At 37.8% G+C, this 16,708-nt stretch overlaps 1 protein-coding gene across 2 annotated transcripts in view; it reads right to left on the reverse strand.

Moving 5' to 3' along the window:
* PARD3B (par-3 family cell polarity regulator beta) overlaps positions 1–16,708 on the reverse strand; it is a 1,056,812-nt gene that overhangs the window by 525,033 nt on the left and 515,071 nt on the right. For both annotated transcript variants that reach the window (XR_009520117.1, XM_060016243.1), the window contains exon 5: positions 10,366–10,451. Coding sequence is in view for 1 of the 2 variants with exons in the window: in XM_060016243.1 (XP_059872226.1) it covers positions 10,366–10,451 (86 nt within the window). In the remaining variant the exon portion in view is untranslated. The remainder of the gene's footprint in view (positions 1–10,365; positions 10,452–16,708) is intronic.

Consider the following 16,708-nt stretch of genomic DNA (forward strand, 5'->3'; position numbering starts at 1 on the left):
GAGCTTGCTGATGACGCCAAAGGCTACTTGACAGTGAAATGTCTTGGGTTTTTTCCCCCAGTTTTATTGAGATATAATCAACAGCACTGTATATGTTTAAGGTACACAGCATAATGATTTGACTTACATAAATAATGAAATGATTATCTCAGTAAGTTTACTGAACATCCATCATCTCATATAAATACTAAATTAAAGAAATAGAAAAAAAATTTTTCTTGTGATGAGAACGCTTAGCATTTACTCTTTTAGCAACTTATGAAATGTCTTGTTGATATGATTATACTGAGTAAAAATCTAACAAAGAATTTGTTGTCAAAGGTGGTGGGATTCACTTAATGCAATTAATCGAGTAGTTCCAATGAAGAAGCTCTGCAAGGAAAAAACGAAGTCTAATGCTTGAGGAGTTCATAATCAGCAGGCAGATTAGGACAGGTAACAAAAAATAATACAAAGGAATAGAACAGTAGTAGTACTTGCAGTATGTTCTCAATGAATGTACGCTATCTGGGGGGAGGCAGCATGTTAATCATCTTCTGGGTATTACATAACATGTACTCACATCAAATGTACAAAGTAAACATATCACTTCCATTACAGATAAGTAAACCGATGCTTAGAGAGGTTAAATAATCTGTCCAACACCACACCATTTATATAAGGTAAATTCAGGACACAAATTGGAATTTACTGCTTCTCAGAGCAGTAGTTTTCAACCATTTTGACATGTAAGTTTCAAAGCAGAGGTGCTTTCTGATGAGGTTCATAGAAAAGGGAACAGGATCAGGAAGGAAAGCTGGAAATCAGGAAAATCTTCTCAAAGGAAGTAGAATTTTAGATGGAACTGAGAAGGGTACATGAATCTTCAACCAGAAAAGCTGGTGAGAGCGTGGAGAGATCATGCACAGGAGAGGAAACAGTTTGCACTGAGACACTGAATCAGGATGGTCTGTGGACACACGGATTGGCTGTGATACTAAAGAGAGAAGGAGGAGAGGGGAGGAGGGGGGAGGAAGGGAGGAGAACAGAGGGTAAGATAATGAGGAGATAAGGCTGACCCATCAGCTTCAGATCAAACCTCAGTGTGATATGTCAAATTCCACAATGAGAAAAAGCATGCTTAATTTTTTAGAAGATGGAATCACTATAGGTTCTGGAAATGAGAGCACTAAGATCAATGCAGTGGTTTAGAAATATTTTACCTGGCAGAGATGTGGGATCAACTGGAAAAGGGAAAGACAAGGGACAAATTGGTACTTGAGGTAGGAATTAGTAAATTACTGAAACAATGTAGCTGAGAGGTATTATGGATTGAGCAATGATTATAGGAATAAAGCATGAAAACATGGAGGAAGATTCAAGGTATTATGAAATGGACTCTGTCAATAATTTGCAAAATGAGAGGCCAAGGAGAAGACAGGATAAAATGTGATGACAGTTTTCATCCTGGGAAAAGAGGCATATCTGGAATAACGTGAGGTCAGGAATGAGCCAGAAATTTGGAATGAAGGGAAGGTCTTTTGCATACACTGCTTGCTAATTAAAGAGAAGCTTAAAGTGCAATCTTTTTTGTTTTAACATCTTTATTGGAGTATAATTGCTTTACAATGTTGTGTTAGTTTCTGCGGTATACTAAAGTGAATCAGCTACACATATACATATATCCCCATATCCCCTCCCTCTTGCGTCTTCCTCCCACCCTCCCTGTCCCACTCCTCTACATGGTCACAAAGCACCAAGCTGATCTCCCTGTGCTATGCAGCTGCTTCCCAACTAGCTATCTATTTTACATTTGGTAGTGTATATATGTCCATGACTCTCTCACTTCGTCCCAGCTTACCCTTCTCCCTCCTTGTGTCCTGAAGTCCATTCTCTAAGTCTGGGTCCTGCCCCTAGGTTCATCAGAATCTTTTTTTTTTTTTAGATTCCATATATGTGTTAGCACACAGTATTTATTTTCTCTTTCTGACTTACTTCGCTCTATACAACAGACTCTAGGTCCACCCACCTCATTACAAATAACTCAGTTTCATATACTTTTATGGCTGAGTAATATTCCATTGTATATATGTACCATATCTTCTTTATCCATTCATCTGTTGATGGACACTTAGGTGGTTTCCATGTCCTGGCTATTGTAAATAGAGCTGCAATGAACATTGTGGTACATGACCCTTCTTGAATTATGGTTTTCTCAGGGTATATGCCCAGTAGTGGGATTTCTGGGTAGTATGGTAGGTCTATTTTTAGTTTTTTAAGGAACCTCCATACCGTTCCCCATAGTGGCTGTATCAATTTACATTCCCACCAACAGTGCAAGAGATTTCCCTTTTCTCCACACCCTCTCCAGCATTTATGGTTTGTAGATGTATTGATGATGGTCATTCTGACTGGTGTGAGATGATATCTCACTGTAGTTTTGATTTGAATTCCTCTAATGATTGGCAATGTTGAGCATCCTTTCATGTGTTTCTTGGCAATCTGTATATCTTCTTTGGAGAAATGTCTATTTAGGTCTTCTGCCCATTTTTGGATTGGGCTGTTTGTTTTGTTGATATTGAGCTGCATGAGCTGCTTGTATATTTTGGAGATTAATCCTTTGTCAGTTGCTTCATTTGCAAATATTTTCTCCCATTCTGAGGGTTGGCTTTTTGTCTTGTTCATGCTTTCCTTTGCTGTGCAAAAGCTTTTAAATTTCATTAGGTCCCATTTGTTTACTTTTGTTATTATTTCCATTACCCCAGGAGGTAGGTCAAAAAGGATCTAGCTGTGATTTAGGTCATAGAGTGTTCTATGTTTTCCTCTAAGAGTTTTATAGTGTCTGGCTTTACATTTAGGTCTTTAATCCATTTTGAGTTTATTTTTGTGTATGGTGTTAGGCAGTGTTCTAATTTCATTCTTTTACATGTAGCTGTCCAGTTTTCCCAGCATCACTTATTGAAGTGGCTGTCTTTTCTCCATCGTATATTTTTGCCTCCCATATCAAAGATAGGGTGATCATATGTGCGTGGATTTATCTCTGGGCTTTCTAACCTGTTCCATTTATCTTTATTTCTGTTTTTGTGCCAGTACCATACTGTCTTGATTACTGTAGCTGTGTAATTGCCCCAAGATTGCTTTGGCTATTTGGGGTCTTCTGTGTTTCCATAAAAATTGTGAAAATTTTTGTTCTAGTTCTGTGGAAAATGCCATAGGTCGTCTGATATGGATGCAATGAATTTGTAGATTGCTCTGGGTACTATAGTCATTTTCCCAATGTTGACTCTTCTAATCCAGGAACATGGTATATCTCTCCATCTGTTTGTATCATCTTTAATTTCTTTCATCCGTGTCTTACAGTCTTCTGCATACAGATCTTTTGTCTCCTTAGGTAGGTTATTCCTAGGTATTTTATTCTTTTTGTTGCAATGGTAAATGGGAGTGTTTCCTTAATTTCTCTTTCAAATTTTTCATCACAGAAAGAGTTTTCTGTGCATTAATTTTGTATCCTGCTACTTTACCAGATTCACTGACTAGCTCTGGTAGTTTTCTGGTAGCATGTTTAGGATTCTCTACGTAGAGTACCATGTCATCTGCAAACAGTGACAGCTTTATTTCTTCTTTTCCAATTTGGATTCCTTTTATTTCTTTTTCTTCTCTGTTTGCTGTGGCTAAAACTTCCAAAACTATGTTCAATGATAGTGGTGAGAGTGGGCAACCTTGTCTTGTTCCTGATCTTAGAAGAAATGGTTTCAGTTTTTCACCATTGAGAACGATGTTGGCTGTGGGTTTGTCATATACGGCCTTTATTAAGTTGAGCTAGGTCCCCTCTATGCCCACTTTCTGGAGTTTTTATCATAAATGGGTGTTGAACTTTGTGGAAATCTTTTTCTGCATCTATTGAGATGATCGTATGGTTTTTCTCCTTCAATTTCTTAATATGGTATATCACATTGATTGATTTGCATATATTGAAGAATCCTTTCATTCCTGGGATAAACCCCACTTGATCATGGTGTATGATCCTTTTAAAGGGCTGTTGGATTCTGTTTGCTAGTATTCTGTTGAGGATTTTTGCATCTATGTTCATCAGTGATATTGGCCTGTAGTTTTCTTCTTTTGTGACATCTTTGTCTGGTTTTGGAATCTGGGAGATGGTGGCCTTGCAGAATGAGTTGAGAGGGAGTGTTGAGAGGGCCTTGCAGAATGAGAGGGAGTGTTCCTCCCTCTACTACATCTTGGAAGAGTTTGAGAAGGATAGGTGTTAGCTCTTCTCTAAATGTTTGATAGAATTTGCCTGTGAAGCCATATGGTCCTGAGCTTTTGTTTCTTGGAATATTTTTAATCACAGTTTCAATTTCAGTGCTTGTGATTGGTCTGTTCATATTTTCTATTTCTTCCTGGTTCAGTCTTGGAAGGTTGTGCTTTTCTAAGAATTTGTCCATTTCTTCCAGGTTGTCCATTTTATTGGCATACAGTTGCTTGTAGTAATCTCTCATGATCCTTTGTATTTCTTCAGTGTCAGTTGTTATTTCTCCTTTTTCATTTCTAAATCTGTTGATTTGAGTCTTCTCCCTTTTTTCTTGATGAGTCTGGCTAATGGTTTATCGATTTTGTTTATTTTCTCAAAGAACCAGCTTTTAGTTTTATTGATCTTTGCTATTGTTTCCTTCATCATTTATTTCTGATCTGATCTTTATGATTTCTTTCCTTCTGCTAACTTTGGGGTTTTTTTTGTTCTTCTTTCTCTAATTACTTTAGGTGTAAGGTTAGGTTGTTTATTTGAGAAGTTTCTTGTTTCTTGAGATAGGATTGTATTGCTATAAACTTCCCTCTTGAAATGTTTTTGCTGTATCCCATAGATTTTGGGTCATCGTGTTTTCACTGTCATTTGTTCCTAGGTATTTTTTGATTTCCTCTTTGATTTCTTCAGTGATCTCTTGGTTATTTAGTAGTGAATTGTTTAGCCTCCATGTGTTTGTATTTTTTACAGTTTTTTCCCTGTAATTGATATCTAGTCTCATAGCACTGTGGTCAGAAAAGATACCTGATACCATTTCAGTTTTCTAAAATCTACCAAGGCTTCATTTGTGACCCAAGATATGATCTATCCTGGAGAATACTTTATGAGCACCTGAGAAGAAAGTGTATTCTGTTGTTTTTGGATGGAATGTCCTATAAATATCAATTAAGTCCATCTTGTCTAATGTGTCATTTAAAGCTTGTGTTTCCTTATTTATTTTCATTTGGGATGATCTGTCCATTGGTGAAAGTGGGGTGTTAAAGTGCCCTATTATTATTGTGTTACTGTCGATTTCCCCTTGTATGGCTGTTAGCATTTGCCGTATGTATTGAGGTGCTCCTATGTTGGGTACATAAATATTTACAATGGTTATATATTCTTCTTAGATTGATCCCTTGATCATTATGCAGGGTCCTTCTTTGTCTCTTGTAATAGTCTTTAAAGTCTATTTTGTCTGATACGAGAATTGCTACTCCAGCTTTCTTTTGATTTCCATTTGCATGGAATATCCTTTTCCATCCCCTCACTTTCAGTCTGTATGTGTCCCTAGGTGTGAAGTGGGTCTCTTGTAGACAGCATATATACGGGTCTTGTTTTTGTATCCATTCAACCAGTCTATGTGTTTTGGTTGGAGCATTTAATCCATTTATATTTAAGGTAATTGTAGACATGTATATTCCTATTACCACTTTCTTAATTGTTTTGGGTTTCTTCTTGTAGGTCTTTTCCTTCTCTTGTGTTTCCTGCCTAGAGAAGTTCCTTTAACATTTCCTGTAAATCTGGTTTGGTGGTGTGGAATTCTCTTAACTTTTGCTTGTCTGTAAAGGTTTTAATTTCTCTGTTGAATCTGAATGAGATCCTTGCTGGGTAGAGTAGTCTTGGTTGTAGGTTTTTCCCTTTCATCACTTCTAAATATGTCCTGCCACACCCTTCTGGCTTGCAGAGTTTTTGCTGAAAGATCAGCTGTTAACTTTCTGGGGATTCCCTTGTGTGTTATTTGTTGCTTTTTGCTTGCTGCTTTTAATATTTTTTCTTTGTATTTAATTTTTGATAGCTTGAATACGTGTCTTGGCATGTTGCTCCTTGGATTTATCCTGTATGGAACTCTCTGAGCTTCCTGGACTTGACTATTTCCTTCCCCATGTTAGGGTAGTTTTCAAGTATAATGTCTTCAAATATTTTCTTAGACCCTTTCTTTTTCTCTTCTTCTTCTGGGACCCCTATAATTCGAATGTTGGTGTGTTCAGTGTTGTCCCAGAGGTGTCTGAGACTGTCCTCAATTCTTTTCGTTCTTTTTTCTTTATTTCACTCTGCAGTAGCTATTTTCACTATTTTATCTTCCAGGTCACTTATCCTTCTTCTGCCTCAGTTTTTCTGCTATTGATTCCTTCTAGAGAATTTTTAATTTCATTTTTTGTGTTGTTCATCATTGTTTATTTGCTCTTTAGTTCTTCTAGCTCCTTGTTAAACATTTCTTGTATTCTCTCCATTCTATCTCCAAGATTTTGGATCATCTTTACTATCATTACTCTGAATTCTTTGTCAGGTAGACTGCCTATTTCCTCTTCATTTGTTTGGTCTGCTGGGTTTTCACCTTGCTCCTTCATCTGCTGCATATTACTCTGTCTTCCATTTTGTTTAACGTACTGTGTTTGGGGTCTCCTTTTCACAGGCTGCAGGTTTATAGTTCCTGTTATTTTTGGTGTCTGCATCCACTGGGTGAGGTTGGTTCAGTTGCTTGTGTAGCCTTCCTGGTGGAGGGGACTGGTGCCTGTGTTCTGGTGGGTGGGGCTGGATTTTTTGTGTTATGGTGGGCAGAGCTGTGTCTGGTGGTGTGTTTTGAGATGTCTGTGAACTTGGTATGATTTTAGGCAGCCTCTCTGCTAATGGGTGGAATTGTGTTCCTGTCTTGCTAGTTGTTTGGCATGAGGCGTCAAGCACTGTAGCTTGCTGGCCGTTGGGTGGAGCTGGGTCTTAGCATTGAGATGGAGATCTCTGGGAGAGCTCTCGCCGATTAGTATTACATGGGGCCAGGAGGTCTCTGGTGGTCCAATGTCCTGAACTCGGCTCTCCCACCTCAGAGGCTCAGGCCTAACATCAGGCCAGAGCACCAAGACGCCGTCAGCCGCACAGCAGTACTCAGAAGGAGCAGTGGGTCACCCTTGTGGATGAACGGGAGTACACACCAAGTGGTAATCTTATTTTTAAAAAAGAAACATCCAATAGAAACCTCTTGCTTCACTGTCTTCTTAGGATCAAAGTACATTGAGTAGTACTTCATAAGAGATACATATAAGACTATTGTAAGATAGTCTTACAATATATTGTAAGACTGTTATAAGATATATTGTAAGACTATTTGGAGAACTGCCTCTAAATATTATTTTTCTTTAAATATAAATGCTTGTGTTAATAATGGGTGAGCAGTTAATACTTATGCCTGTGATTTATGAAGCACTGTGTTTTATCCATTCAGTCATTCACTCCACAAATATGCTGCTATTATGTTCCAAGATCTGTGCTTGGTGTCAGGAATCCTCAGAGGATCCATAGTCTTGTTTGGGAGAATGACAAATAGTTACAATATAGTATGTGTGATAATGATAATTGCAATAGCAATTAATGTTTATCCAGCCTTTCATTTAGTATTGTGCTAGTGTAACTGCCCATTTTCCATAGGAAAAAAAGAATATTTTAAAAAAGAGGTTTAATAAATAGTCCACAGTTACAAAGGTAGTGTTCAAACTCAGGACTTCAATAAATCCAAGAGTTTGGAACTAAGGAATGGTTTGATAAATGCTCTGGTTTAAAAAATTTTATCCAGGGACTTCCCTGGTGGCACAGTGGTTAAGAATCTGCCTGCCAGTGCAGAAGACATGGGTTCAAGTACTGCTCCAGGAAGATACCACATGCCACAGAGCAATGAAGCCCGTGCGCCACAACTACTGAGCCCGTGTGCCACAACTACTGAAGCCTGTGTGCCTAGAGCCCGTACTCTGCAACAAGACATGCCAGCACAATGAGAAGCCCGTGCACCGCAACTGAGAGCAGCCCCTGCTCGCCGCACCTAGAGAAAGCCAGCGCGCAGCAACAAAGACCCAACGTAGCGAAAAAATTTTAAAAATAAACAAATAAATAAATTTATTTTCAAAAAGAAAAAAAAATTTATCCAGTAGTGATATGTGGGATCAATGAGAATAAGGAGAGATTGACACTTAAGAGCAGAGTTAGTAGGTTATTACAATAGTCTGACAGAGAGTAACAAAGGCTTGAACAATAGCTAGGGGAATTAAAACATCACAACAGGTTGAAGCCATTTTGAGATGGACTCTGCAGTAATTTACTTAGCTTCTATGCTATCTGCATGGAAGTGAGTCCAAAGTCCTATGCTTGGGCCAAGCTCTGTGGGGTATCAGACTATCATTGCCTTAGGAGAAAACTGATGATGTAACTCAGCTGTAAGTGGCTTCCTAATTTCCTTCCATTCTTTCTTCCTCATCCCATACCAGCTAGAACCAACGCCCTGTCCTAGAATTTTAATCTCTAAACTTCCTGCCACTCTGCCCATCTCTACTACCCTCCCCAGCTTTGCATTCCATACTGTTAAAATCCTCATCTTCCCCCCATCTGAGAGTCTGCAAGCAATGGAGTTTGCATTCACTCTACTTTCTGATCTTGGCCTCAAACTAATTTCAGATGATTTTTCCTACACTGGTGCTCACCATATCAGGTTTCTGAGTCCTGATTATGCATCACGAAATAAAACACCAAGGAATCAGTGAAGGTGCACACAACAGGTAACACTGGAGTCAAAGGATCTGGAGACAAGAGTGGTGAATGTAGACTGGGTCTCTAGAAGTTAATCGCTCTGAATTGCAACTCCTTAGCCTGCTGAAGGTGATAATAAAACTCATGCAAAAAGTCCCTTGTGATAATCAAATTATACAGATATACATATGTATTTTCATTAAAGAATATTATTTTTTAAAAGTCCTATAGTTCATTTCTCTGAATTCCTTGTATCTGGAGAAAGCTGAGCTAATTTGTTCATGCAGCCATAAACCAAACAATTGTTAACTCTATAACAACGTAATACTTAGCCAAGATGTTAGCGAACTTTTCAAAAAGCTAACATTAAAAAAAATGAAATTAAAGGCAAACAGAGTAAGAGTATTACATTCATTATGCCTACCTCCAAAAACAATCTTATCAAGCTTCTAAAAAGACAGTGCCCTGGAGATTTTCTGTACCGAAGTTTAAATATTGTGCAGCTCATTAATCAAACAAACACAATCTAAATAAAGAGTAACTATGTCATATGGCCATAAATTACAAGCTTGAGGAAAATCCACACAGTAAAGCAGCATGATAAAAGGCGATCACACGTTTTCTTTTTAAGCTAATTCCATGGAACATGCTTGGCACCTATTAATAACTGGACTGAATGAAAGAAGTATGTTGACTGCCTGAATGAATGACCATCAGTCTCAAAAGCATCACCTTTCAGGGCTAAAGCCAACAATCTATTAAACATGAAATTACTTATGCAAATTTTGAAGCAACTTTAAAAATGATGATGATGATAATAATAAAGATGATGGGGATGTTGATGATAGTGGTAGCAACAGGACTTACTCTGACTCAGGCACTGTTCAAAGTACTTTACACATGATAACTAATTTTGTCTTCATACTAACCCTCTGAAGAAGGTTTTAATATTATTTCCATTCTACAGACCAGAAACTAAGGCAAAGATGGATGAGCAACTTGCCTAAGCTCCTAGAAGTAATAAGCAGCAGAGCTGGGATTTGAACCCAGGCAGTAGCTAGGGATGAACTGGAAATTAGCGCAGAGCAAAGCAAGTGCCCGTAAACATGACAGCAACTAACTTTGTATAATAAGTTACTCACATTAAAAACACGAAAAATCCAGGTTGATAGGCTGGATTCATTTTATACACATAGAGTAAAATATTGCAAGACTGTTAAAACACAAGGCACAAGACTGTTAAAACACAAGTAATACTCAAGGAGCTGACATCTAAGAAAAACACTGTACCACGATGAAGGCTGAAATGTTCACTTTAAACTGTTGTTCAAAGAGAAGAAAAAAGCAATTAAGAAATCCAGGTTGCAGAAGAGTTGGAAGCATTGAGGCTCATTTGTATACATGTTTGTCAGGAAGTTCTCATATCATATAAAGAAAATGAGAGAAAAAAGTAATTTAGCAATTAATTTTAGAATTAGGTTTCACTCAAGTATTCTACTTATCTTGATGTTTCCTATAAAATAAAAACTATAATCTAAAAAAAAACAAACATTAAATTGAAATAAAATATTCTTATTCACATAAGTAGAATATACCTCAATGCATCCATTGTTTTCAGCGATGTCAAGAGTTCTGTCTGCACACCATTCATAACTTCATCTTCTAAGTCCTGTGTGGAATTCTGTAGTGAAACAAACCCATAAGCATGTGGATGTTATGCACATAAAATTGAAGGTTTGAATAAAAAGTCTCAACAGGAGAGAGTAAATGGTTTTACTCTGGATATATACAGCATGCTCCAATTTCTTTGAAGACTGGAAACAGGTGTTAATCTTTTCAGTGCTTTCAATGTTCTTTTCTCTTCCATTTGGTTTCTGAAATACTCAAACGGGCCATTTACACAAGGCAGTATGTTAAGAGCTTTGGAATACATCATTTAGCTTCCTGCTACTCAACCATAAGCTTCTGGGACTGACTGTTTTAAATCAGCAAGGAAAAGGGGTACCAAAGGGAAGGTTCCATTGACAGGTAGTGATGTATTAGCTTTAATGTACTGTACTTGCTTGCATCTCCCTGGTGACACTAAAAATATAAAGAAAGCAAAATTCATGAAAAAAAGGTTGCCTGGCAAGGTCACTTCTATCAAAAGTGTGACAGGACTAGTGCAGGAAAAGAAATCTGGAGTTCTTACTTTGCCTTAAGACTTTAATTCTGAGGATGATTTTCAGCACAGAGAAACTAAAATTAACCACTTAACTTCTAAAATGGTAAACACTCTTCTACTGCAGAGAGGTAAGAGGGCAAGAGAGGTCCTGCACTCCAGGATGGTGGCAAAGTTGAACTGGGTGTTACACAGAGGAGAGGTGGATTCTAGAAAGCCAGCCCGCTTGAGATTCTCATTTAGTAAGACATTAGTTCTCTGTTAGGCTTTGGAACTGAACTTTTTTTTCTTTTTTTAAACATCTTTATTGGAGTATAATTGCTTTACGTTGGTGTGTTAGTTTCTGCTTTATAACAAAATGAATCAGCTATACATACACGTATATCCCCATATCTCCTCCCTCTTGTGTCTCCCTCCCACCCTCTCTATCCCACCCCTCTAGGTGGTCACAAAGCACCGAGCTGATCTCCCTCTGCTATGCGGCTGCTTCCCACTAGCTATCTATTTTACATTTGGTAGTGTATATATGTCCATGCCACTCTCTCACTTCGTCCCAGCTTACCCTTCCCACTCCCCCTGTGGAATGAACTTTAACAGAGTAAGTCTGCAGACACATCACTCTTCAGAAGCAGAGTCACAGATAGAGCTCATTACAAACTTAGGTTTCACTGAAACAAACTACATGGAGCATTCATGGATCTAAACGTATCATTTCAACCAAAAAATGCAACAGATGAGTTAAAAGGCTGGACATAAAGGAATTAGGTTAATATTTTGAAGAAAACAAGACAGGGAGGCACAACTTAAGCAGTGTATCATTGTGAACTGATTAAAAAAAACTTATTTCATTTTTAGATTGAAGAGCAACATTTCACCTAGGGGTTGGTAGTTTTGGGAAGCACTTGATCTACACTAGATTTAAAAAATTTATTCACTTTTTCGTCTTCATGAGGATAAAGAAAGAAAAAAAAAATCCAAAAAGTTGAAGGATGCTTTTTAGTTTAAGGTACTAAATCTTAAAAGATGAAGGTCTTTGAAAGCTTTCAAACATTCACCTTATTATGAAGGGCTTGATGTGTGCTTACATTGAAAAGTCACAGGGTTGGGCAGGTTACAAAAATACTTGAAGAGACAATTTAACAAAATATACATACTTGTGACTATTGCACATGACAGAACATTTGATGACTGCATTTAGGTCAAAATCAGAATCACTGACTCTCTCATCTCTCTCTCTCACAAGAGGGAGCTCCATGAAGGGTGAGGCTGTATCTAGTCCTCTCTACATTAAGCACACAACACAGAGAATTGATTTAGTGAACGTTAATGAGTAAATAAGCTGAATGGCATTCTATTAGCTTCCTAATACTGTGCAATAAATTCAAAATTAAATGGCTAAAAAACATTATCTCCCATAGTTTCTGGGAGAGATTTAGAAGTGGCTTGGCTGGGCAGTTGTGGGGTAGAATCTCTCATAAGGTTGCAGTCAAGGTGTCAGCAGGGCTGCAGCTGCAATCATCTAAAGGCTTAACTGGAGCTTTAAGATCCACTACTTTTTCTCTTATAAAAGCTTCATTAAGATATGCTTTATATAACATTAAACCCACCCTTTGAAAAAGTACAGTGCAGTCCTTTTTCACTTATTCAGAGTTTTGCAACCATCACCACTATGTAATTTTAGAACAATTTCAAAACCCCACAAAGAAACCCCATACTCATTAGCCAGCACTCCCCATGTTTTCTGCTTCCCACAGCCCATGGCAATCATTTACTTTCTGTCGCTAAGGATTTTTTTAAAAATACAATTTATTTATTTATTTGTTTGTTTGTTTATGGCTGGGTTGGTCCTTTGTTGCTGCACGCAGGCTTCCTCTAGTTGCTCTTTGTTGTGGTGCGCGGGCTTCGCACTGAAGTGGCTTCTCTTGTTGCGGTGCACGGGCTCTAGGCTCAGTAGTTGTGGCTTGCGGGCTCTAGAGTGCAGGCTCAGTAACTGTGGCATGAGGGCTTAGTTGCTCTGCGGCATGTGGGATCTTCCCGGGCCAGGGCTCGAACCCAGTCCCTGCATTGGCAGCTGGACTCTTAACCACTGTGCCACCAGGGAAGCCGTGTCGATAAGGATTTACCTATTCTAAACACTTTATATAAACAGAATCATAAGATATGTGGCTTCTATCACTTAACATGATGTTCTTAAGACCCTCCCATGTTGTGGCATGTATCAGTATTTCATTCCATTTTTTGGTCAAATAATATTCCACTGTATGGATGTACCACATTCTGTTTACCCATGTATCACTCTATGGGCGTTTGGGTTGTTTCCACTTTTGCTTATGATTATGAATTATGCTGCCACGAATATTTGAAAGTGTTCAATTGTGAAATAATGCTAAGAATGAGAAATTCTTGCATGGACAGATGTTTTTCATTTCTCTCAGGTATACACCTAGGAGTGGAATTGTTGGGCCATATCTTAACTCTATGTTTAACATTTTGAGGGACTGCTATAGTATTTCCAAAACATCTGCACAATTTTGCATTCCCATCAGTAACATATGAGGGTTCCAATTTCTCAAAATCCTCACCAACACTTGTTATTTTCCTTTTTTTAAAAACAATTTAGCCATCATAGTGGGTGTAAAGTGGTTTTTGTTTTGCATATACCTAATGACTAATGATTTGCATTTCCCTAATGATTAATGATGCTGAGCTACTTGTCATGAGACTGTTGGACATTTGTATATCTTCTTTGAAGAAATGCCTAATTATTTGTATTTTTATTATTGAGTTGTAAGAGTTTCCTAAACATTCCATATACAAATTCCTTACGTATACGATTTCCAAATCTTCTCCCATTCTATGGGCTGTGTTTTCACTATCTTGATAGGCCCTTTGAAGCACAAAAGTTTCTAATTTTAATGAAGTTCTATTTATTTTTTCTTTAGTTCCTTGTGTTTTGGTGTCATATCTAAGAAATACTGCCTAACACAAGGTCACAAGGATTTACTCCTATATGTTTTCCTAAGTGTTTTACCGTGTTAGCTCTTACATTTAGGCCTATCACCATTTCTATCTAGTTAATTTTTGTACACTGCGTGAGGTAGGGGGTCCAACTTCATTCTTCACATGTGGCTATTTAGTTGTGCCAGCACCATCTGCTGAAAAGACTATTCTTTCTGCACTGAGTTGTATTAACACCCTTACCAAAACTCAATTGACCAAAAATGCAAGGGTTTATTTCTGGACTCTCAATTTTATTCTATTGATCTATATTTGCATCCTTTTGCCAGTACTACACAGTCTTGATTACTGTAGCTTTGTACTAAGTTTTGGAATCAGGAAGTAAGGATTCTCCAATTATTTTTTTAAGTTTGTTCTGACTGTTCTGGGTTCTTTGCATTTTCATATGAATTTTAGAATCTGAGCATCAAGTTTTGCAAAAGTGCTAGCTGGATTTTGATAAGGATCACATTGAATCTGTAGCTTAATTTAGAGAGTATTACCATCGTAACAAAATAAGTCTAGTCTATGAACAGTTAACAGTGGCAGTTATTAAAACAAATATTCTTTTTTGGCTTTGTAATACTATATAGACATACATCCTCGGGATGTCAAAGAAAAAACTGGGATGTTTGTTATAAGGTTTTAACTGTATTTTTGACTCTGCTCCTTACTCCAACTGTAATTTTCTTGTTGATCCCATGCCAAGGTAAGAAAACAACGTATTTTCTGGTTCAAATCAACGTTCCGCAAGGTTCAAAGGAATTTTTTTCGAGTTCTGGTTAGATAGTAAGTAAAGGTTTTATTTATGTCAACGAAGTACCTAATGCTCCGAGTATATGAAAATGTCAATTAGAATTTGAAAGCAATACTGGCCCAACTGCAATGTGATAATCTGCTCAAGGGTAATTCTGAACTGACTACACTTATATAGCAATCATGTCAATCACTACAGACTTAAAGAAAAAACACACATTCACAGATTTATGTGGCTAAGACAAAAGTTCTACTATTTTAAAAGCTGCATCAAAAACTCTGCTTGCCACAGCTATCAAAAAGGGTAGTTAAAAAAAAAAAAAGCTTCCGTGGTGGCGCAGTCGTTGAGAGTCCGCCTGCCGATGCAGGGGACACGGGTTCGTAACCCAAGTCCGGGAAGATCCCACATGCCGCGGAGCGGCTGGGCCCGTGAGCCATGGCCGCTGAGCCTGCGCGTCCGGAGCCTGTGCTCCGCAACGGGAGAGGCCACAACAGGCCCGCGTACCGAAAAAAAAAAAAAAAAAGGGTAGTAACTATAGTTTATTATCTCAACTAATGGGCAGTGTTTGTCACTTGCCAAAATCATTTCTATATATTGAAGTAAAAGAATTCTTTGATATTCTCTAGAGATGGGGCAGGCAGATAGATGCTTAGGACATCCTACAAGGACACAAAGTCAATTCCCAATTGACTTCAACAATACTGTAGCAGTGCAGTGCTTCAAGACTTAGACAAAGACAGCTTATTTCTTGACAGGGTCCATAAAAATCACTTTTCCCAAAAATTACCAAATAAATGATATGCCATAATTTAAGAGCGCTTAGGCTTTTCCTTCACTAAATAACAGGATGAAAAGAAGAGTCACAAAATCACACAAAGCTAAAAATAAAAATTATATATATTTTTTCTCATAGCTTATTTGAATAACTTTGAGCCAAATCTGTAAAATGGTGACTTTTAAATTTGGGAATAAAGGGGTAAAAATCATTTCATTATGAAGAGCTAGGGTATAAACAACAGATGCTGAACAGTCACTATATTTCCTCAGTTTAGATTTGAGAAATATTAGTTACGTGATTTCAAATCCTCAAATTTGTCTCCAGAAAATACTATGGTTTGGCAAGCTCTATGCTTAATCTTATTGGTAAAATTATTATAATTTCTATTTTTAATGTTAACTTAAAATAGATCTGATCGGTTGCAGAGAATACAAGGTTATAAAGCTACGTTGAAATTTACTTTGTCTCTTCCTTTTGCTCACATTACAATACTTTGCTCCCTAATAAAGTTCAGCAGGAGGTCGTGTCTTGCCAGCCAGGCAGAGACCTTTAAGAAGCTTGTCCTTTACCTCTTTGATTATCAGAGCAGGGAACGTATCATATGTGGCTCTCACAACAGACAAGTTTAATTACTACAATTTTTAAAACGTGAACATTTTTAGCAACACTTTCAGGATCATGGGAGCATTTCTGACAGCCAGAATGAGTTGGATTTAAACATCACTGTGCTATTTTTAGCTTTAAAATCAACACTTACATAAATACTCCCAAACCAATTAGCGGCAGCTGGAAAGTAAAGGTGTTCACATTTAGTTAGCACGAGTGCTCACGACAGCAAGTGTTCACAGGCTGCACGGAAGGGGCCAAGTACCAGGCAGGGCAGCCCTCTCTCTCCAGTGTGATCCTGGTGTTGGCACCAGGCTGTCGTTTCAACGTTCACTGTGGGTGTAAGTCACCGATTTCGTACAGGAAAGTGTATTCATGACGTAGCCTCATTAAGTTATACATCTCCAAATAAACTTAACACTCATGGTAAAACTTTTTGGAAGAAAACGTTACCCACATTCTCATCACTATTCCCTAGTCACGCACAGCTATAAAACAATATTAAAAACAGCTTTACTGCTCAGTTTTTCATCTCTCAGATGAGAACTGAAATAGATGTTATCTGTAGATGGCTCGCTTTGACTTACAGGTGAAGATATATGGCCTTGATTCCCCACCCCAATGCATTTTAGCCACATT

This window comes from Delphinus delphis, chromosome 7 (assembly GCF_949987515.2).
Source record: "Delphinus delphis chromosome 7, mDelDel1.2, whole genome shotgun sequence".
NCBI classification, from domain to species: domain Eukaryota; kingdom Metazoa; phylum Chordata; class Mammalia; order Artiodactyla; family Delphinidae; genus Delphinus; species Delphinus delphis.